This window comes from Falco rusticolus, chromosome 9 (genome assembly GCF_015220075.1).
Source record: "Falco rusticolus isolate bFalRus1 chromosome 9, bFalRus1.pri, whole genome shotgun sequence".
NCBI lineage: Eukaryota > Metazoa > Chordata > Aves > Falconiformes > Falconidae > Falco > Falco rusticolus.
The window spans coordinates 36,828,216-36,855,446 of NC_051195.1; the positions used below are offsets into that span (position 1 = coordinate 36,828,216).

The 27,231-nt window shown below is 41.7% G+C and overlaps 1 protein-coding gene across 2 annotated transcripts in view; it reads right to left on the reverse strand.

Moving 5' to 3' along the window:
* Positions 1-27,231, reverse strand: part of SHTN1 (shootin 1) — a 70,775-nt gene that overhangs the window by 15,494 nt on the left and 28,050 nt on the right. For both annotated transcript variants that reach the window (XM_037399692.1, XM_037399691.1), the window contains exons 6-12: positions 26,787-26,884; positions 25,738-25,819; positions 23,616-23,710; positions 9,744-9,890; positions 8,313-8,466; positions 5,185-5,290; positions 3,302-3,384 (exon numbers count right to left, since the gene is read on the reverse strand). In XM_037399692.1, coding sequence (XP_037255589.1) covers positions 3,302-3,384; positions 5,185-5,290; positions 8,313-8,466; positions 9,744-9,890; positions 23,616-23,710; positions 25,738-25,819; positions 26,787-26,884 — 765 coding nt within the window. The remainder of the gene's footprint in view (positions 1-3,301; positions 3,385-5,184; positions 5,291-8,312; positions 8,467-9,743; positions 9,891-23,615; positions 23,711-25,737; positions 25,820-26,786; positions 26,885-27,231) is intronic.

The window sequence follows — 27,231 nt, forward strand, 5'->3', positions numbered from 1 at the left end:
AGGCTTACTTTTCTCCCCGTAAGTGGGCTGTTCACAGGGTCTTTCTTACATGATCACTATCTTATTCTTAATTTTTCCCACCAAAAAGAGGCACTTCACCTGATGTTGCATGCATCTATATACAGTAGCAGAAAGCAGTAACCTCGTCTCTAGTTATCAGGAATTCTAGTTCCTGGATACAGCGCTGTTGGTGATCTTTGCTATCAGCTACACTGTCACAAGCTCTTCAAGGATAATATGCCAATCTACACACGCTGAGGATCCAGCCGTGGACTTTGCAAATGCCTGAAGAAGTTTGGACAGAAGGAGGGCCCAGATCCTGAAAAACGCAAAGCTCCTATAACAGTTTCGGAATTGCAAAAGTTTAGCGCTACAGGCTGAAAATACAGCCCCACTTCCACTGTACCTCTTCACCCTGGCTCAGCAGAAATTTCCCCAGCTTCACTGACACAGGACAAGTGCACAATGCCCCACACACGGCCTGCACGCAGCCCATCACAAGACTGCCGAACATGTCTTGTATTTCACATGGGTTTGAGAACCTTGCTGGAATGATACAGCAACATCTCAGACTGAACTAAAAACACGTTTAAAGAACACTGCATGAAGTCAGAGTGCAAAACTTAAATACCATGAAAGGAAATGGTTGCTTTCTCAAGAGACTGAGTATCAGGACTGCAAAATATTCAGATGAAGTGGGAAGCTGTGTGATGAACCTAAACAATACCTGTTAACTTATCAGTGTTCTGGATAATGTAACAAAAGACATTTAACATGCCATCCCAAAAAGAGGTGGGGGGGGGAAAAGAGTACTTAAAGCAAATACATGGAGAAATACGGCTGATGGTATTCAGAGCTGCAATGTTGTACCTTATATAACAGGAATTTTAAATAGACTTTCGCTCTCTCACTTGTCAGGGTACTATTGATGATTCATAGAAATGCAGTTTCTGTATTCTAAGCCTATTTAATGTCAGGCTTTAATTTCACAAACAGGCTGTTTCAAATATAAAAGCATAATTGGTGGTATGGGATAGAAACCACTCATTCTAAGTCCTTAACAAGGGTCAAAATAAGCCTCAAGTTGGATATAATAACAAGATCAAGACAGAACTTTCCACCTTTTTATATTTTTATTTTAGGAACAGCTCAACTATTAAGAGAAAAAGCAGTTCATATGTGATTGAAGAAAGGTCAGAACTCTTAAAGTTTGCTAATAAATAATGAAAAAATGGGGTGTAGAGAACTTATAGTGAATTTCATAGTATTTCCTGCAATCACCGTTTGTAACGGTCTCAACAAAAAGGTGTAATCAAAACATCTAGGATGCTTCAAGATAAGGAAACCTGATAAATAAAGGCAACATAATTGAACTTTTACTGAAATATAAGAGTGACTCTTCATCAGAGACCTCAGTACAAGGTCACTTCTCTGATTATTTTACCCAGACAAACAACTTTATTTCTCTCAGATTGGTAATGAGTTCCCAAAGGTCCCCGCCAGGACCTGCCCAAGTCACCTGATTCCTCAGTTCTTCACCTGAAAATGGGAGGGGTAATACTTCTTGTCCTTCACATCCTGCCTGTTGGTCCCATCCAACAATCCAGCAATAGTTACAGACCATGACAGTCTGCTAGCAGCAATTTTTTCTTTAACAGTTATATCCTATACCTACAATTTCAGCCAGGTTCCCTCCTGCAGCCCCCTTTGTTTAAGTGGCAGCAAATGAGTTAAGCAATTGACTACAAACTCCTGTTTCAGAAGGAAAGAGAGAAACAGCCAGAAAAACCTTAGTTATTTTACTGGCAATGCTTGTCTAACTGGCTTTGATTCTTCAGGCACTCATGTTCATTTGTAAATCTGTACTTGACTCCTGTTCTCAACCTACTAGGTTTCCAGCTTCCATTAACAACAATAAAATGCAATTTCAGCTGTTACTTTGCACGCAGAGTCACCTTAGTGCAAGATCCTGTTTTGTTTTAGGTTTTCAGTATTATTAAAGGATTAGCATTACAGTCAACTCTGAGTGGTAATTTCACAAGATATGAATAGAGGGATGAAAACTGAAGCATTTAACAAACTAGCTCTGTGGAGAGGCTTGGGACAGAAGAAATCACAAACAAGAAGCCATTTGAAAGTTGGAAACTTCCCTGTGTTATGCTGCATATAACCTGTTCTCTGCTTAATGCTTGTTGGATTTGTTCTTCTGCCTCTTCCAGATAACCTATGGTAGTGCAAAGTCCTGGACGTACTGTAGGTGCAGCTACATGCTATATTGTGTCCAGTTTAAAGCCACAGGCTGAGCCTCTAAACGCTGCTATAGTGCAACTACTACTGCCAGGGCGCAACTCAAGCTGCATGGAGTTGGTGTAACAGCATGGGGCCTAAATTGGACCATGCTGTTCTCCCCATCCATTTATATCACCCAGCACACCACCATACCCAACTAAGTGCTTATCTTTACCCTCTCCCCAAGGGAAAAAACAGGAAAGATAACTTTTTCTGCCACATCAGTGAGGAAGATCAGCTCAGTAACTTATCTGATAAGCATTAGAGCCAGAAGCAGGAAGATCAGAACTCTTCAGTTACAGCAAGTGCTAGATCTTCCTTTAAGGTTTTTGATCTGCAGCTTCAAAGACTGTTCATACTAAAATCCATTTGGAAAAAGTATATTGGATGCTGATGAACAGCTCAGCTGTGGAGGCACAGGTGGCTACAGGGGCTGCATAAGTTTGCTGGGTATCCTGAGGCAGCTCGCAGTAGAATAGAATAAAATATTTCAGTTAGAAGGGTCCTACAACAATTATCTAGTTCATCTGCCTAACCACTTCAAGGCTGAACAGAAGTTAACGCATGCTATTAAGGGCATTGCCCAAATGCCTCAAATGCTGGCAGGCTTGGGGCATTGACCACCTCCCTGGGAAGCCTGTTCCAGTGTTTGACCACCCTCCCCATAAAGAAATGCTTCCTCATGTCCAGTCTGAACCACCCCCCGGCACAGCTTTGAACCATTCCCGCTCGTCCTATCAGCAATGAGGTCACCCCTCAGCCTCCTTTTCTCCAAAGTAGACAAACTCAAAGTCCTTAGCTACTCCTTACCAAAGCTACCACACATGTACCTGGGCTGCAACCACATTTCTAACCGCAAGGCAGATGAATATGCTGGGACATGGATAGCAGTAGTTAATGTTGACAGTTATAAGCATTTGTATCACTAGCTGTACGCACGGTTCATTTTCACTAGTTTTATCTGCAGTACCTAGTGAATAATCTGCACGACTTGAGAAAGGACAAGCCATACCTGACTCTTGCTGAGGAGGTTTCTCCTTCTTGCTCACGTTGGTGTTGGAGTGAGATCTCTTGCGAATCATTGACATAAGAGACCTTTGGGAAAAATGAAACTGCAGACTGTCATTCTGTCCTGTATTACACACTGTTAGAATGAACTTGAACATGACATACACAACAGCTTGCTTATACCTGATTATACAGCTAGTTACAAAAGACTCATTTAACAGTTCTTGAATGCAGATGTACGTTCTGAATTACCCCCCACAATGCCTCCCATCAAAATGCACCAGAGAAATCTATTTCTTTTTAACAGGCATTAGGCACAAATCAAAACACTCCAGATTTGAATATTAAATGACAGTGTCTCATTGTAACACATGACAAATTGAAGCTGCTCCAGCATAATAAGAGGAAAGAAGAGCTTTCTTCTTTTGAATATTGATAGCAAAGTATTAGGTATTCTAATAGATAGATATCGACATGAAGATATTGAATCTTCAGATATTGAAGTGAAGTATTATTCTTCAGAGGACACTTAAATATGGTCATCAGTATCTCCTCACCAACTACAAGTTTGTAATCTTCTTACGGTATCAAATAACTATCCTTTCACTATAGTCAAAATGTAAAAGTCCAGGCATAGAAATGATTCATCTTAAAGCCCAAGTATAAGCTCCTATGCATATCTGATGTGTCAGTGGGGCATATCACTCCCAGCTGAACATTGCTCCTTACAGAGCAGAGTGACCTCCCTGACAGAAAGGGTCAGAACTCTGTCCCAGAAAAAAGCAGCATTCAGCGCCTAGGCTCTGAAACAACCTCTACGCACATCAACATCACAGTGCATGAAGGAAATATTCTGATGTAGCTACTACAGGGCTTAAAATGAATTGTGTTACCGGTTTCAAAAATAAAAAAAAATAAAACAAAACACAAAAAACCAAACCCATACCACCACCACCCCAAGTTAATTCATGCTACACATTAGCAAGAAAGAAGCAAACAAGCCAAGTGAGTTAGCGGACAGAAAAGGAGCAAAAGGCGAAACACAATTGTTCAGAACATGTTTAGTTTAGATTTCTAAAAATAAAGCAAGATGCCCAAAGGGATGAATTCTCCCTACTAATCATCTCTATCCATATATTAACACAGTAGTTAACAAGATTCCTATATGTAATTTCTATTAGGTTAGAAAGTGTCAAAGTCCATTTATTTTTAAAACCAAGCAGACAACATGAAGATCAGCTGAGTTCCTAAAATTAGCCAAACACACCTTAGGGCTTAGTTAATTAATTCAGGTCTAATGCCTGATACATCCTATATTGGTCATCCTCTTTTACAGTCCTTTGCAAAAATCAGACTTAATTTTGATAATTTCACCCAAAGCTGCTTGACGATGGGGTGGTGATTTTCTGGGATTTTTTTTTTCTTTTTAACTTAGGAAAGCAATTGTGGGAACTCAATGGAGTCTGCATTTTCATCACCAGTATCTGACAGGAAGGGACACACAGTAACCCAACATAACCTTTGGTTCAAAGGCGTTTTCTTAGCAGTAGATTCAGACAAGCATTTCACAAATCTGCAATTACAGCTATCAGGTGAATAGAAAAAAATAACCTCTGAAATTAGAGAAGACAGGTATCCCTCCTACTGCAAAGTCACAGCCTAGACAACTGGTTGGGCTTGGCAAGGCAGACACTGTTCAGAATTGGTCAGGGTGTTCGTCTGTTGGCAGGTGGGGCACAGAGCCCGTCCTGCCAGTAAAAAGCCCAAGACAGATGGAGAAAGCCTTTTTTTTCTTTAAAGACCCTCTTCCTGCTTGGATGCAAGCTCGTGTAATGTATTCTGCTTCAGCAAAGCATTAAAGCTGTGACCTTTGATTTAAGCACTTACCGTATAGGGTTAGGAGGAGGAGGAGGAGGAAGAGGAGGAGGGGGTGGTGGTGGTGGAGGTGGTGGAGGATTTTCAGACTGCTGTATTCGTTTTTGAAGTTCATCAACTGCACAAAAGCAACAAAACAAACTACAGTAAGTTCTTGGTTTCTCACATCTGCTCTAAAACTCTGATGGTTTAAACAAAGCAGCTACTAATTAACTAAAAAACAAACAACAAGAATAAACCATACAACTTCTAGGATATCACATTTTTGATTTCCTACCAAGAACAATGTCCTAGATGCACAGGATTCTCATTAAACCAGGTAGCTTCAATATGAGTTACTTTTGAAACTAAAATGACACTCTCCCTCGTACAGGATCCTTCATATAAAATGACAGAGCATGGAAAAGTTTATCACATTCCGGCAATGGTCTATTTGAGGTTCCATTTGAGAATGAATTAAGAAGAGATGAAAGAAATGAGCAATTTTGGCTTCCAGCCTTATCTCTGTCTTGCTGATGGTGTGGGTTTTCCCCACAAAAATGGTCAAAACTGGGCAGTGATCAGAATGGATTCCTTCTCTCCTGTTTTCGTGTCAGACCTAAACTGTGAAAATTACTTTTCTGCACTTGAAATATTGTCAAATGCAGTCAACTGGGGAAGAGCAGATACAAAGAAAAAAAAAGGCTTAAATTTCTTTTTGTTAGAACAATTTTTAGCAATTGTTCTGAATTATGGCAGAAGTACAGAATATGATTTCCAAAGTGGATAAGGTTCATTATTCTCATAATGATGGATTCAAATTAAAATTACAATCTTTAACATTTACTTTTAAACTTAAAAAGAAAAAAAATTAAAATCAACTAAATTGCTTTAAATTTCAGGTACAATCTTTATGCTGATGAATTCCTTCTGAAGGACAAACAAGCCTGGAAGAACCTATGTGCTGCCATCCAGCGAGACCTGACCCCAGGCTGGAGAGCTGGGCAGAGAGGAACCTGATGAAGTTCCACAGAGACCAGTGTAGGGTCCTGCCCCTGGGGAGGGACAGCCCCAGGCACCAGCACAGGCTGGGGCTGGCCTGCTGGGGGGCAGCTCTGCGGGGACGGGACTGGGGGTTCTGGGGGCAGCAAGTCGCCCGTGAGCCAGCAGTGGCCCTGTGGCCAAGGAGGCCAGTGGGACCCTGGGGGGCATGAGGAAGAACATGGCCAGCAGGTGGAGGGAGGTGATCCTCCCCCTCTGCTCTGCCCTGCTGAGGCCGCCCCTGGAGTGCCGTGGCCGGTGCTGGGCTCCCCAGTTCGGGAGAGACGGGGACCTGCTGGGGAGGGGCCAGCGGAGGGTACCAAGATGGTGAGGGGACTGGAGCATCCCCCGTATGAGGAAAGGCTGAGGGGGCTGGGGCTGCTCAGCCTGGAGAAGAGAAGGCTGAGGGGAGCTCGTCGATGCCTACAAACATCTCAAGGGCGAGTGCCAAGAGGACGGGGCCAGGCTCCTTTCAGTGGTGCCCAGTGACGGGACAAGGGGCAACGGGCACAGACTGCAGCACAAGAAGTTCCTGTTGAATATGAGGAAGAACAGCTTTACCTGGAGGGTGATGGAGCACTGGCACAGGCTGCCCAGAGAGGCTGCGGGGTCTCCTTCTCTGGAGACATTCAAAACCTGCCTGGACACGACTCTGTGCAACCTGCTCAAGGTGAGCCTGCTTTAGCAGGGGTTGGACTAGATGAGCTCCAGAGGTGCCTTCCAACCCCAGCCACCCTGTGATGCTGTGAAAGAATCTGCTGTGAAGGTTAGATCTTTTCCAAGGCAGCTGAGAATTCATATGCTGCCTAGGCGTATTTTTAAGGCTTGCTAATGTAAAACTCACACAAAGCAGTTCTTCCAAGCAAGACTGCTTAAAGTGAATCCTGCTTTTAAGGGTATGTTTCAGAAAAGTGCGGCTGTACATGGAGTCTTAACTGAAGACAGGGACTTTGGCCTCCTCTGACAGGGGCTTAAATGCTTCTCTGACCAGGTGTCATACTTAAAACTAGCACCTGGTTAGGCCTTCAGCTGAACAAGGACTGAAAGCAAAGGTACATGCAAATACTTAACCAGCCACAGCCCCACACTCCCTATAGCGAAGCCACACACATCAGGTGCTCTTTTTAAAATCCATTTTAAATCAAGAGCATTAGGTCAGAAATATCCTCATTCAATACATGGGATGCTGCAGACAAGCCAGGCACCATCCTGACAGCCATAACTGTGTGAACATCTGCACTGCAACAGTTGTTCTGTCCTCAATATTCTGTGAACCTATTCTTTGGGTGTTAAAGTCAGAGACAAATGCACACAGCAGCTAGCAAGACTGTTCCTTTCCTTTCAGTCACTTGACACGGAACGAAATATTTGACTACACGTAAGAGATTTACATATAGAATTCTCATAGATATGAGCCATAAAATCCCACCAGATTTGTTTAGCTAACTTCTTTTGTAGAGCTCTGAAAGCAGTACTTACCTTTTAAATATCTGGTTTTTGAAAAAAAGAAAAAAAGAAACACCTCCTAGACCCTCTCACATCAGCAGAAATTGTTTTCTCACATGTCAGTATGCAGGGCTAAATCATGTCTTTATTTTCACTGATGTCTTCTATTGCAAGACTGTTAAATGGCTGGGTAAGCTTGATAATTACGGGATGTTTTTGTACAACTGATACAATGTAGACTCCACAGTCTGATAAATCACTGTGCATCTTTGCAAAACAAAAACAACGAAAAAAGGAGGGGAAAAAAAGAGCAGAGTTGTCCCATTTTTTTAATTTTTAAAACTAGGTAAGAGGATACATTTTGATTGGGTACACATTTCGACTGTGTCTTTCACACAGAAACAACAGATATATATCTCCATCTGTAAGACTCAGGGCAATTTAACAGTACCTTACAGAAGTTTTGCAAGGTTATTCTTTCACAGACATTCTAGACAACCGTAGTTGAAGGCAGTTACTGTATTTTGTCTTGTAAAGCACAGGTCTGGATCTCAGCTACAAAAGCTGTTGCTTCTGGGGTCTCAAATGTAACATGTATAATTCTATTAGATGTGCACTCACCACTCACACCCCCCTCAATTTTCCCTCTAAAATGAGTTATTATATTATTTTACCTGAATGCTTTAGGTCTCTAGCTTTTTCTTCTGAGTTCTGACACTTAAGCTCTAGTTCCTTTTTATCTTCTTCCAAAAGTTCTAGTTGCTGTTTAAGACGACTAATCTCCTTATGCAGTGCTTGATTCTCTAGCTGCTCCTCCAATTCTTTGATCTGCAGTCAGCAAACAATAGCATTCATTACAATGAAAGGTATTTTCTTCCCTTCCTTTTGAGAAATAACCCATTAGGCACAGTTATTCCCGAAAACATGATTTAGGAGTGAACTGCAAGTCCCAGAAAGAGGACAAATTTTGAATGAGAGCTGGACAGATCTCTCTGAGAGATGTCAGAATTTCTATTATGATCCAAACTTGTTTTATCTCTTCTTCAGAATACGTCTTTAGCTCCAAAGTATTTGAGCTATAAGATGTTCCCTTTTTCTTTTTATAGTTTTTTTATCACGTAATTAGAATTTCAGAACATTTCTTCATTTGAAAGCAGAAGAACATTGACATTTTTGTTCTTTCACTGATTGTTTCCACTGACAGGTTGTTATTTAATCTCCCTTGTCGCAACTCATGCACATGCCAGTAGGTGAACTATGGAACATCTGCAGCACTGAGGCAGCATTCAGGTGCAGAGTAGCAATCACTTCCCCACTCCCTAAATATATACATTTTACTCTAGACTTCAAGAGGCCAAAGATGCAGAGGTTTTCTATAAACTGGCAATTATCCTTCCAAAACACTCATTCAGAAGCAAGTAAGATTACATATAGTCTTAGTATCACTGCGCTGATGAAAGCACTGGAACTGTCTACCTCTTCCTAGCATTACTCTGTTAACAGAGTGGAAAACTAATTTTCAGGCTTTGGAGTGAAGCAATGGTGATTTCTCCCAGTTAGAGACTAATCTAGTCCTGTTTCAAAGAATATATTTGTTTAGATCCTAGTGCTTTAGACCCTATCATACCACTTTGCAGCATTCACCTAACATTTCCCTGCTCTAGTATGTCTGGCTCTTCCCCATGCAGTTCGTTAGCAAGTGGCCAGACTACTAGCGTGAACTGCCCACCTCTCAACTCCTGCTCCTCTTAGCTTATACCCCCCTTAAAACACCCTTTATATTACTCAAAGTCCAAAATATTCTCTTGTCATCTCTTCTTCAATGGAACCAGACTTACTGCTTGTATTGCACTTTACCGGCATCCAGAATAAAATACTTAGCTAAACCAGAGCCCTCAGGCCAAAAAACTTACAGGTTTTGTACTCATGTCTACCAGTGACCCAGAAAAAGGGCATCACAACCTTCTCTGAAGTTCAGGTTTGTATTTTGAATTCTTATGGGGCACAAGAGCTCAAATAATTCCGAACATAAAAAATATGATACTACTTAAATTCAGGAGGGTCTCAAAGACTTCTGCATGAGATGCAAAGTAATCCTGTTTTACCTTTTGTTGGTGTTGAAGCCTCTCTTCTTCTAATGTGTGGGTTAGCTTAGCGTTGTCATCCAAAGCCTTCAAAAGCTGTTGATCAGGAGCAGAATTTTGCAGAAGCAATTGACTTTGCCTTTTCATCTTGTTTTGTTCAATAAACATCTGCCAAAACAAAACGCACCCCCAACAAAAACAACAGTTAAGCACAGTCTAATGCTACCCTGGGAAAAATAGCAACTGAAAAGAAAATGAAGAAATTAACATTGTGTTAATATATGGTAGGGATAGCGAGGAAGAAGGTGAGAAGGAAAGGGAAAAGTAGTTCGAGAATAAAATTTACAAGAGCTAAGCTCACACTGAAAGAAACCAGGTGTTTGCTGATAGAACCACCCACTGCTACACCTCAATTATGCGCATGTTGGTAGCATTCAGAATTTAAACACGTCTCTGAATTTTGTTTCCTGGAAATGGGAACAATCTGGTCCCTATTCTGGGAGTTCCAGAGAGATTAAAAGAACTCTAGGTGGAGGAAAAAAAGGTCTGTGAATTCACAGGCTACCTCCTTAAACACACCTGCAAGCCTTGGCATAAAGCCCACTTCTTGTGAATGTTACTTGGATATGTGAATGATGGAGAGTCTTTGGCAAATGAATTTCAGTCCATGTCTGTGTAATCATTTCAGGGCAATTTCAGTCTTTTAGTTCTGATCCTTGTGTTCTTTCCTCTTCCTCAGTTATATTTTTGACGTGGGGAATGGATACATTGGGTGTGGGGGAAATAATCAAATAGTCTAGAGACCTGATATTTACAAAAATACCACACATTTCTCTAGGATTCACCTAAGAGATGCAGAGGCTGCCAGCACATGCAGTTTCCATAAGAAAGATCTGCTCCTTCCAGACTGTTCAGGAGCTCAGGAAAAAAAAGACTGATTCCTGCCAAAAAAAAAAATTCCTAGTGAATTTGTTCTGCATCTTGGCATCTCTTTCAGGTAGAGGGTTGCCCCCCCGGCAACAGGGGCTTCATCTCGAAAAACTCAGCTGAGCCTGTTCTTACAGCAGAAAGAGGGACCGGGTCATGCTGAGGTTTCAGACGAGTGCACAGATCAGCAAAGCATGCCACTTACAGCAGAAGAACAGAGAACAGCCTGAGAATGCAGACACTCCCTCCGACTGTAAAAACACTGTTGTACGGCACAGCAAAAGCAAGGCAATGCTTTAAGAATAAAGTATTTTAGACATACAAAAGTTCCATGGCTCTTTTCAGGTTCCCATACTATTTATTTACACACCCAAATTACGGATACAACATATGGTTTCTTTTCATCTGGTGCTACTGCAGTGCTACGTGATTTATTTATTTAATACAATTGGATTTTAAAGAAATATCAGCTGATGCAGATTTGTGGCAAGCATTCCATCCAGTGCTTTGCACAGACGCTTCAGTTGAGTCTTCTTAGCAAGCAGCTCTCTAGCTGTACATACAGACTGAGAAGCCTGCTGACCGTGCTGAACTTTTAACTCACAAAGCAGCCTGCTCGACCCTGCGTGCCAAGAAGAGTCAATTGATGCAGCCTTAATACTAAAAAAACCTACAGTGAACACTTCATTGGGCAAAGCTGTGCCATGAGGGCAAGGCAATAAAGGACTGGAAGTATTCGATGAAGAGGAAACGATGAACAGATTCTAGTACCACACTCTGTTATAAAACAAACAAAACCAAATTTATGACAAAACACACAGGCCACTGCGGCATGGTGCAAATGTGCACTGGACATCAGCTCCCTGTCACAAAATTCTGCCAGTCAAACCAATTATGTTTGCGTTACCTTAAATAAGTAGGGCTGTACCAAAAACAATTCAAAGGCAAGAGAAATTCAGAATCAAAGCTACCCACCCCAACCCATAAAGGTTTGCCTTTGTATTGCAATCCATCGACTTGTTTAACATTTTCTCTTCTTAAACAAAACAGCATGTTTGAAACATCACACTTTCAAAAGGCCTGTAAATCACTGCTAAAGAACTCAATACTGTCTCAAACCCTTCTGCTTTCCTGTCAAGTGAGTCAAAAGTTATTTAACCCTGATGGAAACATCTCTCTAGAAGCCACCTTCACCAAACGTCACAGTTTACCTATAGCAAACTTTCAACGCAAAGTGAAATCTTGGGTTTCATTTTTTTGGAATTTGAAAAACAGTTTGAGATGATAACTCCAGATTTTTGTTCCCCAAGTTTCTACCACTAAAACCAACAGAACAGAGTTGTTCCAGCCTGAGGGAGCAGAAAGTTGCCAAAACAAGAAGAAATCAAGTAGATCAACTTGATTTCTTCAGCTTGAGCAGATACTTCACCAAATGTAGAAAATTCATATTCACTTTGTTTCATGCTCTTCTGCAACAAAATCAAAAAAAATACTTTTGAAGACCTGGCTGAAAATCTTTTCATTCAGAAGTTTTCACATGAAGTATTTTCAATTGGCTTTATAAATTGCTTTCATGATATTGCAAATACGTTCCTGCTTACAACATATGTAAAAGTGTTTTCACCACCCCAAAAAAATTGTTGTTTATAACTTAATGCTGTCATCAGACACATGGGAATCAGTTTCTCATGGGGAATCCCATCCATTTCAGAAGTTACTTACACACATGTCCTTGAAGTACCAGAATATTTTAAATGGAATGGAAAAAACTAGACAAGATGGCCATGACAGATAAAGCAGAAAGCAAGCTGGTGATGAACTGATTGCAAGTTTTTGAGAGGTTGCTCTGTGTGTTTGACAGGGGACAAAGAACCACCTTAGAAATTAATTCTAACTTAAAATTTAAAAAAATCAGTTCCTGCTTCAGCAGGGCAGAAATCTGTCTGCACAACCCTGAATATTAATTAAAGTGACTGCTGAAAGGGCAAAACAGCTACTAACAGGATTATTTGGACTAGGTGGAATTTAACCAATTGATGGATTAGTTCCGACTTTGCCACCTGCTAGACAATTATCTGCAGAGTATCCCAATCAATGCTAGAAATGTAAGTTGATGCTGAAGGAATCTACTGAAACCATGACTGCAACGAAAGGCAGATCACAAGGGACAATAGTTTGCTTACAGCTACCATTTAAATTTTAAAAATCTCCAAGTGTTGTTCAAAGCAGCTATGTATCTTTCCCCCAAGTTTACAAAAAGAAGCTCCAAAGTGCAGGAGATCTGGGACTTGGCCACTTTCCATCAGCAGAGTTTGCATAAGAATTGAGGAGGGGGAAAGAGAAGGGGGTGAAATCCTGAAAATAACAGACGTTTTTCCCTTGACCTTAATGGGGCCACACCTCATTCTCAGACCACTGCTCTAACCATTACCCTAAAGAGCGCTCGCTGCAGCTGTTTTTTGTTTACACCAGAGCTGGAAAAGGAATTCTTCCTCATTAAAAAAGTTAGAAAGCAACTCCATTAGTGTCAAGTCCCTGGGAACTCTGATCCTCGTTCAAATAATGTTCAGGGTACAACTGGATGCTTTCCAACTAACTCTTCTCCCAGGAGCAAAATGAGGCCAAAGGAAATGCTTTGATATCCATATGTTGCTAAATTTCCACCTATACATCGTTTGGGTACTCGCTATGCGGGATAACTTTTTTGTCTTAGCTACAGTTTGAAGGGAGTAGAATGTCTCAATACAGCCGCACTGTTATAAGAAGGTAATCACTGGGTGCATAAAGTAAAATCTACATCAGTGGCAAATGCTATCCACTATGAATAAAATAGCAAAAGGCATGTTGCAAGGCAGAGTCAAACTCTGGAAGTCTCAAATAGAAAAGAGATTAAGATCAGTCAACTAAACAGTCGGCCCTGATTTCAATCCTTGGCAGCACTGCTCCATCCCCTACACATCCTAGTGAGACATATAGTAAGTCATCCTCATTGAGTGGTAACACGCTCATTTACATCTGTCATAGTTTACAGGAGCTGATGTCTTTCCCATTACGTGTACCCTAAAGCCTTATAGTCTTGTGTTCAGACCTGAAATAAGTCCCAAGAAAGGTAGGGTTAAGGTACTTGTATCTCCACAAAAGAACAGCCTGTTGGGAGGATTGTATGTAAAGGGGAGGACAGAAGTGATCTTGTCTGATTATGGCTTGACAGGGCACTAAATGGCTCTAAATTCAGGAGGTACTCAGTTTAAAATACCAGCTCCAGGTGTGGATTTTAGTTCAATGGCTAATCAGGAAAGATAAACATATATACTCTAACTCTGTAACTGCTTAACTGTACTGTATTATCAAGGACACCTGGGCTTGTGAGCTTCACTGCACATAAATATTACAGCAGGGAACAATAGCTAGTGGGGGTTTTTGATGGAAGAGTTGAGAAACAGATGTATCTTACTAAAGCACATTAACATGCCCATAGTTTGGACATTGACCTAGAAACGCTCCCTCTACACTCAGATTCAATGCTGCACATCAAGCAATGATATCAGCCTCATATGAGTTACAAATTCCTTATGGTTTAGTGGGTTCATAGGTGTCTGAAGAGCTACTCAGGAAAAAAGCTACGACAAATAAATAGGCTCTGCAGTTCGGGCACAATCCAGAAAACGTGCTTCAGCACATGTTTGATTTTAAATGCATGTGGCATTACTTGGATCTGAAAATGTTGTAGCTGGTGCTTATATTCCTCCCTGCCTAGTAACTGCTTCTATGAAAAGTAACTGTCACGTGATGTCAGACAGAAAGAGATTACCCAAATGGCTAATATCAAGGGCATGGAGGGCACAGGACAAGACTCTCTCTAACAAAAAACCAAACAATGCGAAGAGTGGAAAACCACAGCAATGCATTTCTGGCAGTGTACTTCATAGAGCTCCTCCTTCAGAGGAGCCAAAGACTAACCCTAGATAGATTTTCAGACTACTACAGAAAACCAAGCAACAGGATCATGAAAAAGGACACGTGCATAGTAATGGGCAACCAACAGTCACTCCTCTTTCTCCAGATAATTCATAATATTTTATGGTTAGTAGTTTTTGTTCAGCCCTGCATCCATTTTAGACTAATAAAAGATACAATGCAGTTGATTTGGTTACTTGGCTAATAGCCAGACAACTTCTGAAGGGACTGTTCCTAAAGAACTACAAGTTGTAGTATTAGTAAGTTTTGTGGCTCAGAAGACGAGATCTAATTTACTTAGAATGGGGGAACTGGAGTAGATGAGTTAACTGTATTTCCACAAAGGTGCTTAGAGCATGTGTTTTGAGCATGAGAAAACTGAATCCTCATCAGTTTTGTAACTTACTTAAAAACACAGTATTATTTATTTTACCAGCCTGTTCTGTACAAAAGGATTTGTCAAACTACAGCACTCATTTTTCACTTATGAGACATAACTGCCCAAGGCCCAAAATAAAGGGAAAAAAAAATCACTATTGTAATTTATTTCTTTGTTTCCTGTAGAAAACCGTTTTCTTTTTGCCACGGCAGAAGTATATAACACTTCTATAACACTCACAGTCTTACACCATCGAGACACTATCGAATATATTTAGAAACAGATCATATACCACATGAAAAAGGAGGAAAACTCTCCACTTTTTTTCCCAATAGATTAATTGCCTGAACAAAAAAAAGAGAAGGGAGTAGGGGGGGAAAGAGGTAGACCAAAGAGATAGTTTCCTAGAGCGTACATCTGTTACCATTTCACAAGCCTGTTCTTGGGAAAAAGCTTGATGAAATATATTAGTGCTATATCATGCTTCAAAAGTGGTGACATCCAAGCTCAGGAGAATTCACGTACTAACCACTTATCATGTCTCTTTAATTATTATTCACAGTTTAGTCATCTGGAATGCAAATTAATTATCTTCAGATACCAGTCACTGTTGAACTATCCTTGGTAATGCACAGTGTGGTACTTGTAAGCACAGAGTTGCTCCACGAGTGCTGGTTATGCAGTATGCACTCACAGATGTGGCATGCTAATGCAGAAGTCCTCACACATTAACCCTTAATAAAAGGTCACAAACACATCTGAGGAAGAAGAGTTCTTGGGGAGCTCACGTCATTGAGATAACCAAATCCACTGCACACAACCTCATGAGTAGTGTAAACATCTGTTAAGAATGACAATAGTTTTTCCTAAGTCTTCTAAAGTGATAGCCACCTTTTATCTTTCAATAAGGGAAGATTCAGTCCTAGATTAAGTAATGCAGCTGTGCACTGGCCCACGTATGGGATGCAGGCATTTTGAGGTAAACAAATGGCAAACACAATGTTGTGTAATAGTTACTTAGAAACACATAGACATGGTATGCTGGTTTAATGCATCCATAAACACTGAGAGTTGAAGGGAAACTCAAGGAAAAGATGAACGATGCACATTACAGATTCGCTTCCCTTTTTTAATCCATCTGGATCACAGTTCCTTTGAACCTCTCAGACCACAAACTATTTTACAGACAACCATAAACACTTGGGAAACCCTTAATTTTTTTCTCCAGTTGTATGTTTTGAGAGAAAGCCTACACTAGCCTCAAAAGTGAACGGAACCCCAACAAACCTGCTCAGCAGTTTGACACTTCACTTCTATTTATCCAAGATACAGAGGACAGAAAACAAGAGCTCGATACTAACTTTGAGAGCACACTGCCTCTTATCCAGGAGGTTTCCAGAGTAACTTTAGATGCAAAGGTTGTCCCCATGCCAGCACACAAAACAGTAACGAACTGTTCACTTGTAGTGGTTTTGGCTGGGGTAGAGTTAGTTTTCTTCATAGCAGCTGGAATGGGGCTGTGTTTTGGATTTGTGCTGGAAACAGTGTTCATAATTCAGGGATGTTTTCATTATCACTGAGCAGCCCTTGCACAGAGCCAAGGCCTTTTCTGCTCCCCACCCCACCAGCGAGCAGGTTGGGGGGCACAAGAAGTCGGGAGGGGGCACAGATGGGACAGCTGACCCCAAGGATATTCCATGCCGTATGATGTCGTGCTCAGCATATAAACTAGGGTCTCCCCTAGGAAGGGGGGACGGGACGTTTCAGAGTGATGGCATTTGTCTTCCCAAGTAAACGTTACATGTGATGGAGCCCTGCCAGAAGGAATGGAGGTGGCTGAACACCTGTCTGCCCATGGGAAGTGGTGAAAAAATTCCTTGTTTTGTTTGCTTGCACGAACAGCCTTTGCTTCACCTTTTCAACTGCCTTTATCTGAAGCCATGAGTTGTCTCACTTTTACTCTTCTGATTCTCTCCCCCATCCCCCTCACGGGAGGAGTGAGCAAGTGGCTGTGTGGGGCTTAGTTGATGGCTGAGGTTAAACCACAACATCACTTTACAAAATATTGTTGCAAGGCAGGATGTATGCTTAATAAACTATTTATGCCAGATTATTTTGTTAAACTCCTGGGATTTTTACATCCCTAAGACTTTAAATTTACTTCTCTCACTGTGTTCCTCCCCTTTTGGCTTCCTCTGGCTGTATGTATTGTATTTTGCTCATCTTTGTGAAGAGTGCTTTTCAGGGCTAATCTCTATATTACTGCAATGGCCTTCAAGATACTCTCTGCCTTCCTTTGTTTTCTTATAAACTGCTCCACAAAGAGCTGAGAGATCTTAAAGTGTCTCTTAAAACATGACACTAGAATTCTGGTTAAGCTTGCCAAGATTCCTGTGTTAACAACCCTGTTTTATTCAGGTAGGTACAGATTTTTCCATGTCCCCGCCCCTTACACACTCTATTTATTTAGTTCTTTTATGCAGAGTCCTGTACCTTTCACAATGGATTGTGACTCACTTCAAACCTTCTTTCTTTTTCCTTCCCCCTCTCCACACCACGGCTGACAATATTTACTCAGTTTCTTTAGAACCTCTACAGAGCATGAATTCTAATGTTTGAAGTTGGATCATTTTTGATTAATTAAATATATATTATGGTGGTGCCAGCAGCATGACTATAATTAAAGCTGTATTGGATTATTTTTTAATCAAAAGCTCTGATTTTCAAGTGTTCACTCACTCCTATATGTGCTTGCTCCCTCCCTCTTCTTGTCTTTCCTCTCTCCCCCATCTGTGTTCTGCTTCTGCACACACACTCACCCACCCATTATTTCTCACACCTGTACTCCCAATTGCTCACATTCTGTGGCAAATCCTCCTCATTTGTCAGAAGTGCAGGATGCAAAGGGCATCCCTCCAAAAAGCAGCCTGCACCAGTCACTCATCTGGTCTCCTCCCACCACAGCCTCAACGCAACCCCAGGAGGGCAAAGCTAAAAGAGGAAGGCACTCTATCGAGAAAGGGGTTAATCTGAATTCATGGGATAGCCCCCTGTGAAGGCAAGATTCAGATACCTCAGCCCCTTAGAAAGACAAGACATCCACCACCAAACAAGTCCCTTCACAGGCAGTAAGTCTGTATTTCAGGGAGCTGAAAGACACATCTAGGCTGTTTGAGATGTCACAAACACTAATACGAAACACTAAGATGTGAATTCTAAAGTCTTTGCCGTGACGCTGCAGTGACACCCATGTTACTCAGAGCCTATTTCCTTTCTCAAAGTGCTCCAAACAAGTCGAGCACAAAGCACTGAACATGCAGTGTTGCCCTTTACTGAAAGCTACTCCTTCTCTCATTACTGCACAGATTATCACAACCAACTATTGTGGGTTCTGCAAAAAACAAGCAAAAATCCAGCAGGGTTTTTGTTTTTTCAAGAAACATTTTATAGGGACAGAGAAAACACGGCTGATGAAAGCAAGCAGAAAATCCCTGCACATCCTTAGCATAATCCAAACTGTAAGCACATCCTAGAAACCGCAGTTCGCAAAACACAGCTGCAACCTTGTGGCATGATCCATGTGAAAGGACACTCATACAACCTCACCCAAGCCTAAAGCTTTGTTGCTGTGGATGCAGTTGTGGTCTAGAGCCTATCTCTCTAATGTCTCAGGTCACTGAAGGGACACCATCAGTGTGAAACCAGGCAGTGATAGCAGATTTTTAAAGTGATTTGAAATGCTACTAGTTCCCCAAAGACAAATGAGCAATGTCTTTGTTGTCATGTTCCTATATTTTAAAAAACTTCCCAAAAATCTTTCTGAACAGCATGATACCAAAGGAAGAGGAGAAGCAGGTACACAAAAAGAAGACTAATGCAGGCCTGAAGCTCACTGTTGTAGTGACTCTGGTTTAGATGGGAGAACTTCACGGAATGAAAAGCCTCAACTGAAGAGCTAACACTGTCTGTCTACAACAACGGTAGCCCATAGTTTTCATGAGAGACAACTAATGACAAAAACCAAGAAGTACTTTTTTGCGCATAATCAATATTTTGCCTCAGACCTTAATAGCAAGACCAGCTTCCCTTGGGTACTCAGCCCCCTAAGCTGGAAGACAGGGATGAGGAGGAGCAGAATGAAGTCCCCACAGCCCAGGCGGAAACGGTTAGTGACCTGCTGCTCTGTTCACACATGCACAAATCTATGGGGCTAGACGGGATCCACCAAAGGGCACTGAGAGAGCTGGCAGAGGAATTGCCAAGCCTCCCCCCACCATTTATCAACAGTCCTGGCATACTATAGAGGCTGCAGAAGGCTGGAGGTCAGCCAGCGTGACCCCCATTTACAAGAAGGGCAGGAAGGAGGATCTGGGCCACTATGGGCCTGTCAGCCTGACCTCAGTGCTGGGGGAGGTTATGGAGCAGCTCATCCTTAGGGCCGTCATGCAGCACGTGCAGGACAACCGGGAGATCAGGCCCAGCTGGCATGGGTTCATGAAAGGCAGGTCCTGCTTGACAAACCTGATCACCTTCTATGACAAGGTGACCAGCTAAGTGGATGAGGGAAAGGCTATGGATGTTGTTGACCTGGACCTTAGTAAAGCCTTTGACACCATCTCCCACAGCATCTCCTGGAGAAACTGGCTGCTCATGGCTTGGACGGGTGTGCTCTATGCTGCATAAAAAGCTTGCCGGACAGTTGAGCTCAGAGTGGTAGTAAATGGAGTCACCTCTGGCTGGCAGCAGGTCATAAGTGGGCTCAGTGCTGGGCCAATTCTGTTGAATATCTTCATTGACAATCTGGATGAGGGCCTGAGTGCACCCTCAGTCTGCAGACGACACCCCGTTGGGGGTCAGTGCTGACCTGCCGGGGGGCAGGGGGCTCTGCAGGGGGGTCTGGGCAGGCCGGGCCGATGTGCCGGGGCCACCTGCATGAGGTTCAACCAGGCTCAGTGCCGGGCCCTGCCCGTGGGTCACACCAGCCCCAGGCAGCGCTGCGGGCTGGGGCAGGGGGCTGGGAGCTGCCTGGGGGGAAAGGGCCTGGGGGGGCTGGCTGACGGCCGGCTGGGCAGGAGCCGGCAGGGTGCCCAGGGGGGCAAGGGGGCCAACAGCACCCTGGCTTGTATCTGAAATAGTGTGGCCAGCAGGACCAGGACAGTGACCGTCCCCCTGTACTCGGCACTGGTGGGGCCGCCCCTCGAACCCTGGGCTCAGTTCTGGGCCCCGCACGACAAGAGGGACATGGAGGGGCTGCAGCGTGTCCAGAGCCGGGCAGCGGGGCTGGGGAAGGGGCTGGAGCACAAGGCTGGTGAGGAGCGGCTGAGGGAACTGGGGGCATTTAACCTGGAGAAAAGGAGGCTCAGGGGGGACCTTATTGCTCTTTACAACTACCTGACAGGAGGCTGTAGCGAGGTGGGGGTCGGTCTCTTCTCCCAGGTAACCAGTGACAGGACAAAAGGAAATGACCTCAAGTTATGCCAGGGGAGGTTTAGATTGGATATTAGGAAAAAATTCTTCACTGAAAGGGTGGCCAAGCATTGACACAGGCTGCCCAGGGAGGTGGTGGAATCACCATCCTTGGAGGTATTTAAAAAGCACTTAGATGCAGTGCTTAGCAACGTAGTTTAGTGATGGACTTGGCAGTCTTGGGTTAACGGTTGGACTTCAGGATCTCAAAGGTGTTTTCCAATCTAAATGATCCTAGGATTCTATGATTTCTTTGGCATTGTACTTAACAGCTTGCCTGTCAGTTTGTTATTCAAATACAAAAAGTACTTTAAATATCTTTCAAAACATGTAGGTGCCTGACATTACAGTTATGAAACTAAACGGAAGCAACATTCTGGGCCCAGAGTATCAGATTATACTCTTTTTATGATCTGAAAACCAGTTTAACTACGCATCTATAAATTAGTCATTTCTGAGAGACATAAGACCTTTACATACAATCTCCTGTTGTCAGTTAATGAACAGAAGCACATAATTGTTCTATACTTAGAAGATAAAGCAAAGCAACAGTCAGAGATGCAAGACAGTGTAATAATGCAGGCTAAATGAACATGCTTAACTTTCTCAGAATTTTTTTTCCTTAAAAGAAGAGTTCTGCAGATATTACAGTCAACAAACACTGCTAATAAATAATGCCTGCACAATCTCAGGAGGTGAAGAAACAAAACACATTATAAAAATAGTTATCATAAAAAGCATAGGTAATGAAAAAGCCCAGGTTTCCTAAAGTTTACAAATAGTTGCAAGAAAGTAATATTTTACAGCACAGAATGGTAACAGTCTCAAAAAAATCCAAATGAATATTTAACAAACGTAGGCAATATTTTGTTTAACAACTTTCGTGACAAATAATGTCTCTAATAAATTTGAATGGAATTTGCAGATCTCAGTTTTATTTCTGAAAAACCGAAGTGAGCCTTTGAGCAAAATATAAATGGCCCAATGGCACTGAAGCCAAACAAAGGGAGTCATCCAGTTCTGCTCAGCAGAGGAATCTGGGCTCTGTCCCACCAAGCTCTATAAAAGTGCGGTTTGGAAGAGGCTGCATGTGCAGTCTCTGATCTCAGAAATCACTCCTCTTGAGTGATTTCTCTCCCACATCTCTTGACTCTAACAGCACCTTAAAAAGTCCATTTTTATACTTAAAATTTGGGAGTTAACAGGACATTTTAATAAATAGTAAATATTTTCATTTCTATTGTCTCTTATTCCCTTGGGGGTAAAATGTGTCATCAGCTTTAGCTTTGCCAGAAGTACAGTTACATATTCAACTCATGGCAAAAATACTGAAAACAAAAGGCAGGAGACTGCATATATGTGTATATATATATTATATAAATTTATATTTAATTCAATTACAAGTTGACTCATCAAATGATTGAAGCTTTAGTTCCACTGGAACTGATAAGCAGCAGTTTATCTAAAGCTAGGTTATACCATATACCTGTATGAATGAAAGAGAATCTGCCAAAGCTTAATATACTTGAATCTGCAAATACCTTTCTCCTTTAGGATGAGTACCCAGCCCCATTTTTCAAATGAAAATCTTCCTATTAATAGAAATTGTTCTATACCAAGAAGTTATTAGGTTACTGTCAAGGTAGCTCCTTCAATGGATTTCCCAAAGGGTCAACAGGGTGACCTTGCAAAGGAGAGAACAGGAAAGAGTAGCAAAAGGTGGAAGGAGGAGAACACTTGGCCCAGATGCTCTAAAGTTCTCCAGCCTTTGTACACAGTACCATCGGAGACAGAGAGCGAGTGCAATCAACATCTGGGTTGCCTTCTTCACCTCTAGCTTCCAGATGTTCAAATTTACTTACAGTTTATCTCAAATCCCAAGAAATTCTTTTTGTTTACAATGTTGTTATATGATTTTGTTCGTATCCAAAACACTCAAATACTCAGCAAAACCCACAAGATTAACAGAACAAAGTAAGCCTATTCACTGTTTTCTATACAGGTTCAGAATTTATATATGCCCTTGCTTACAACCACTAAGTGAATGCAGTTAGCTATAAAGGAGTTATCAAACATATTTTTAAATTTTGAGAGAGAAACAGCAGCAGCAAAGAGAAAAAGCAAAAGAGCTTTCTACTCAGACAAAGCTGACTTCCTGAAGGCTAAATACCTGCTTTCTGGCAGCCATGATTTCAAAACCAAAAATCCGCTTTGTATCAGGTGTCAGATGTTTCCCTTATTTACAATATTTCAGTACTGATGACTCATGTAGTTTTGATATATATAATGGCTTTCTTCAAACATGAGCTCCCAGAAAAATTATTCCTTAGGAAGCCCAACTTTTAATAAAGAAAATATCGATGCATGGGGGATAGAAAAGCTTGAAAATATAACCCAAGTGCAGAGCTCTAAAAATCCAGAGTGCAAGCAGAAAAAGCACACGAGAAAAAAAATAAAAAAACCCCACACAAAAAACAACAACAAAAAAAACCTAAAGTCATGATTTTATAGGGCTTCAGTCTATCAACAGAATGAAAGAGTTTGTCAGCATTTTCTAAGGCAAACATTGCCAGTCACAAGCCATCAGAGCAACCACCAGCCATTCCATAATGCTACCTGGTAACTCATTTTCCTCTTTGGGAGTTTATACCTTTGCTAGAACACGGACACAGTGTTTTTCAGCTTGAATGCTCCCTGCAATAGCTTATTCGAAAGGCCTATGTTAAACAGCAGCCAAACTTCTACAAACATCAACTAATATTGTATTTCGCAATGCTTTTTCTGTGAGTTCACGTATTTTTCAGGAAAAACACAATGCTTCAAATTATATCACTAGAAAAGCAGCTAATCCTTCCCAGATCCAGCTACTCACATACCACATTGAAATGTTGTAGCTGACTAAGCCCATTATAAATTTAAAGCCTCGCTTTAAAAGGGGAAAGAGGTAAGACTGCATGGATAATTCTGAAGTGCTTTATAAATGCTGTTGAAACAGTAAACCCATTTTACGGATGAAGTACAGATGTTAGCTAAGTAGTGCATAGACATTCAAAGGCATCTTTTGTACAAGAGCTGGGAATTGAAATCAAGTCATCTAAGATGGCAGGGTTTTGCCCAGCTGCAACGTCTCCATTTTACAACATCCCTTCTTCTTGACTACTCACCTCTTGTGCAAATGACTCTGCTTTCTTCCGCAGGTTCTTTTCCAGTTCAAAGTTTACATGAAGCTCTTCATACTCCTCTACTGCCAGCACAGACACTGTTTATAGGAATAAAACAGTATCAGAAGTAAAAGTGGAATAGATCAAAAAAACTACTGCTTGATTTACCCAGATAAACTGTTATTCCCTAGTACCATGAATCCTTGAAAGAAGGTGTAACTTAGTTTTACATTTCTGCATACAGTCTGCTTTGCAATATTTGTCCTGTTTGCTCTAAACCACACTATACATATGCACAATTACTGATCTTCTGAATAGAGTAATACCCCTGCCATCAAGGCTAAAAATCGCCATTAACAGGCATTACGTAGCACAGATCGTATTTTGCCTCTTTGGGTATGAGCCTTGCTGAATCTATCAAACATTACTATGTTATTTTGGAGGCACCTGCATTTGCCTACCTGGTTTGAGTGAGGTTTGATTTGTCCTTTTACAACAACCATTTAAAGGAGCCTCAAGAAGACAGCAGTGCAATTTTGCACTGCCTGTATTTAAACTGTGCTCACAAAAGCGAGGGTGGCTAAAGCTAACCATGGGGCGTGCTCCCCCAAACCATTCTGAGGCCTCAACCCAGGACAGCAAGGATCATTTGTCTCAGCGACCACCTTGATAAGGTTTAGCTCTTACAAGCTGAAGACTAGTTTGCAGGGTGATGACACTGGATTTCTTAACACTCGTACACAAGTTCCTTGCTTTTTTGGAGATGAACCTAACAGTTTTTAAAGCTACGTACAGTAAGTGGTACTTTAGACAGTGAGATACACATCCCAGCTCACCTGACTCTCAAAATGTTTACTAAAAAAAAAAAAATAAACCACACACCAAATTAACAATCAACCCCCACACTTAGATTTAAGATAAATCTGACTATCTGTCAACTCTGACTGAAATGTATTTGATTACATGGCTCCAAGACAGTGACACATAGACACACAGTAGGTATTGAATAGATACTTTGGTAGCTCATTTCAAGTATACAAACAAAAAAATCTTGCTTTATGTTGCCAGGGCACTAGGACCTAGCCTGGCATAACTCCTCCTTCCTGGAAAGCAGGCAAATGTGAAACAAGGGGTTGTTCCTTTGTTCATCTTTAGAACACAGAAAACATTTCAGAAACTTTTCATCTGTCACACTATCCCTGCAAAACCTTCTTCAAGGTGATCTGTCAACCTATCTGAATTTTGGTGTTTTAAGACTCTTCAAGTACTGCCTATCACAGGCTTAAGCCACGCAGACACATGGAAGAGGTAAGAGAGGAACACTTGGTGGAAGCTTACAGGATATGCCCTACTGCACCTTGCCAGACCCGTCGGCTTCCACTTCAGGAAAATGTGAAACAGCCAAGGAGACTTTCAACCAAACAGTTTTTAATTTTACAAGGCTAAATAAGCAACAAGAGAAAAGGGCACAGTACTCCAAGGCATAAAGTCTTTCCTCTTCCCTCTAAATTTCTTTTGGGTCAACTATTTTTCATGTGGAAGCACTCACCTTCATTAAGCAAAAGCTTTCTTTTCTGAGCCATATGTCTTTTCAGATCTTCCTTGCCCTAATTTTACCACTCACTACGTTCCAGGAAAGGAAAGTCCCTGCTTTCCTTCCATAACTTGCAAATCCTATTTATCTCATTCCCAGCATTCTTGCCTTTTTCTCACCATCCTCTGATCATACAAGTTGCTCCCAAGTCTTTAGATATTCAAAATTATTAGCTGTGTCCCAGCTAAAAGGAAAGCTGATGTAATGATTTAGGAAAACAGAAGATTAAGGTTCAAGTTCCATCTCTGTGAAGGACTACCTTCCTGCCCTAGTTTGCCACTTGGGCCACAGAGCAAAAAAAAATTCCGATTCTCACATATAATCTGTTGCTTATACCACCACATTTTGCTGAAGTTGAGATAGTCTAGAATAGTCCATGTGTTCATGCAGCGCCTGCAGCAATGAGGCAGAGTGTCAGATCTGGACCACAGTTGCTCTTCTGTAACCTACTCTTAGTACTACAACATAAAAGCTCTGAAGCTTCTGCAAAGCATGTAGCAAACTGTTAGAGAACCTGCTGAGACCACACACCTCTGTTACATTTCTCCAACAATTGTTGCTGCTTAGTAACTTCTGTTGTCAAAACAGCCTTTTCTTCTTTTACTTTATTCACCTAGAAAAGTATAAAGAACAAATTAAAAAGAAGAGTATTTTAGTTAGTAGTACAAGGCATAGAGCACATACATAATTGCAAGCAATATTTTGCTTTCAGTAATGCTGTTTCTTGAGTTTGGCTCAGTGTTAGGGTTTCCAGCAGGGTGGAAAGCATTTTTACCCCAACTCGGAGACCTCAGAGCATATGTCACAGAAGGGTTATGAAGTAATCCTCCCATGGCCCATTTGCATGGCACGTACCAGTCACAGCTGCAAATATAACACCCTTGGAACATTTCAGGATCAGGTGCCACAGCACCTGGTTGAAAAGTTACTAGCTTGCCCTTGACTGCTTGCATTTCAATATAGTTAGGCTGCTGTTTTGGTTTTTTTCCTGGGCTCTGTTTATTGTCCAAGAGCTGTCAGCTGTGTCTTTCTGAATCCAAGTGTTGCATAGACAGGAAGAGCCACTAAGTCCTGATTTGCATCAGTACATGGCTTATCCAGTTTTAAAGCAGGAATGAAACTCTGCTGGCTCCAAAAGCCAATTTGCTGGTCTAATTACCATGACAGGGCACTGCCAATGGCTAAACTCAAGGATATGCTCAATGAAGTAGCACCAGTGATTAAACTGGACATTCTCCAAAAGTATTTCTTGCACATCTACAGGTTTCAGGAAATCCAAGAACCCCGCAGGCTGTGATGGGTGAAGGGCTGTCAGGAAGGGGGAGATGAGAGTTATAATACGGGCATTAAAACAGATCATTAAAAGTCATTGTGCCAGCCACAGCAGCTGACTGGACTGTGACACAGAAGGCCCCTTACAGGTGTATGCCCTAAGTGGTCTATCATATGGGAAGGCTGGCAGGACTTGCGATTAGATAGTATTCAATTAACTTCACAACTAAGCGTTTTTAGCAAAATTAGACACAAAAAGTACTGACTACACACTAACGTGGTCTCCCCTTCCATGGTACAATACATACTTCTTCAATTACTTCTACAAGTTTGCACCTCAGGTTTTCCAGTTCAATGGCTAAGGTCTTCTTTTCCTCATGAACAGATACGATTTGATCTCGCAGCTCTATGGTTTGAGGAAGGAAATGAAAAATATATTTTATTCTTGGAAGAAAACAACAAAGGAAATGTGATACCAATGCAAGTACAATCAAGTACGAAACACCTTAACTGCATACAAAGCATTAATTGTATTCAAGGCACATCCTCAATAATTCAGGAACTTCATGTAAGTGTCAAGTAACAGATCTATAACTGGGCCACAGTTTCAGATTTACTCTGTTGAGGCAGGCTGCCCTGTTCAGTACTGCTGTCTTTATTTGCATTCTGAATGATTCATTTCCTGCTATAACAGGGCCAATCCTGCCACCACAGAGCGTCCTCAGTCCTATCCAGGGGACTGTCACATCACAG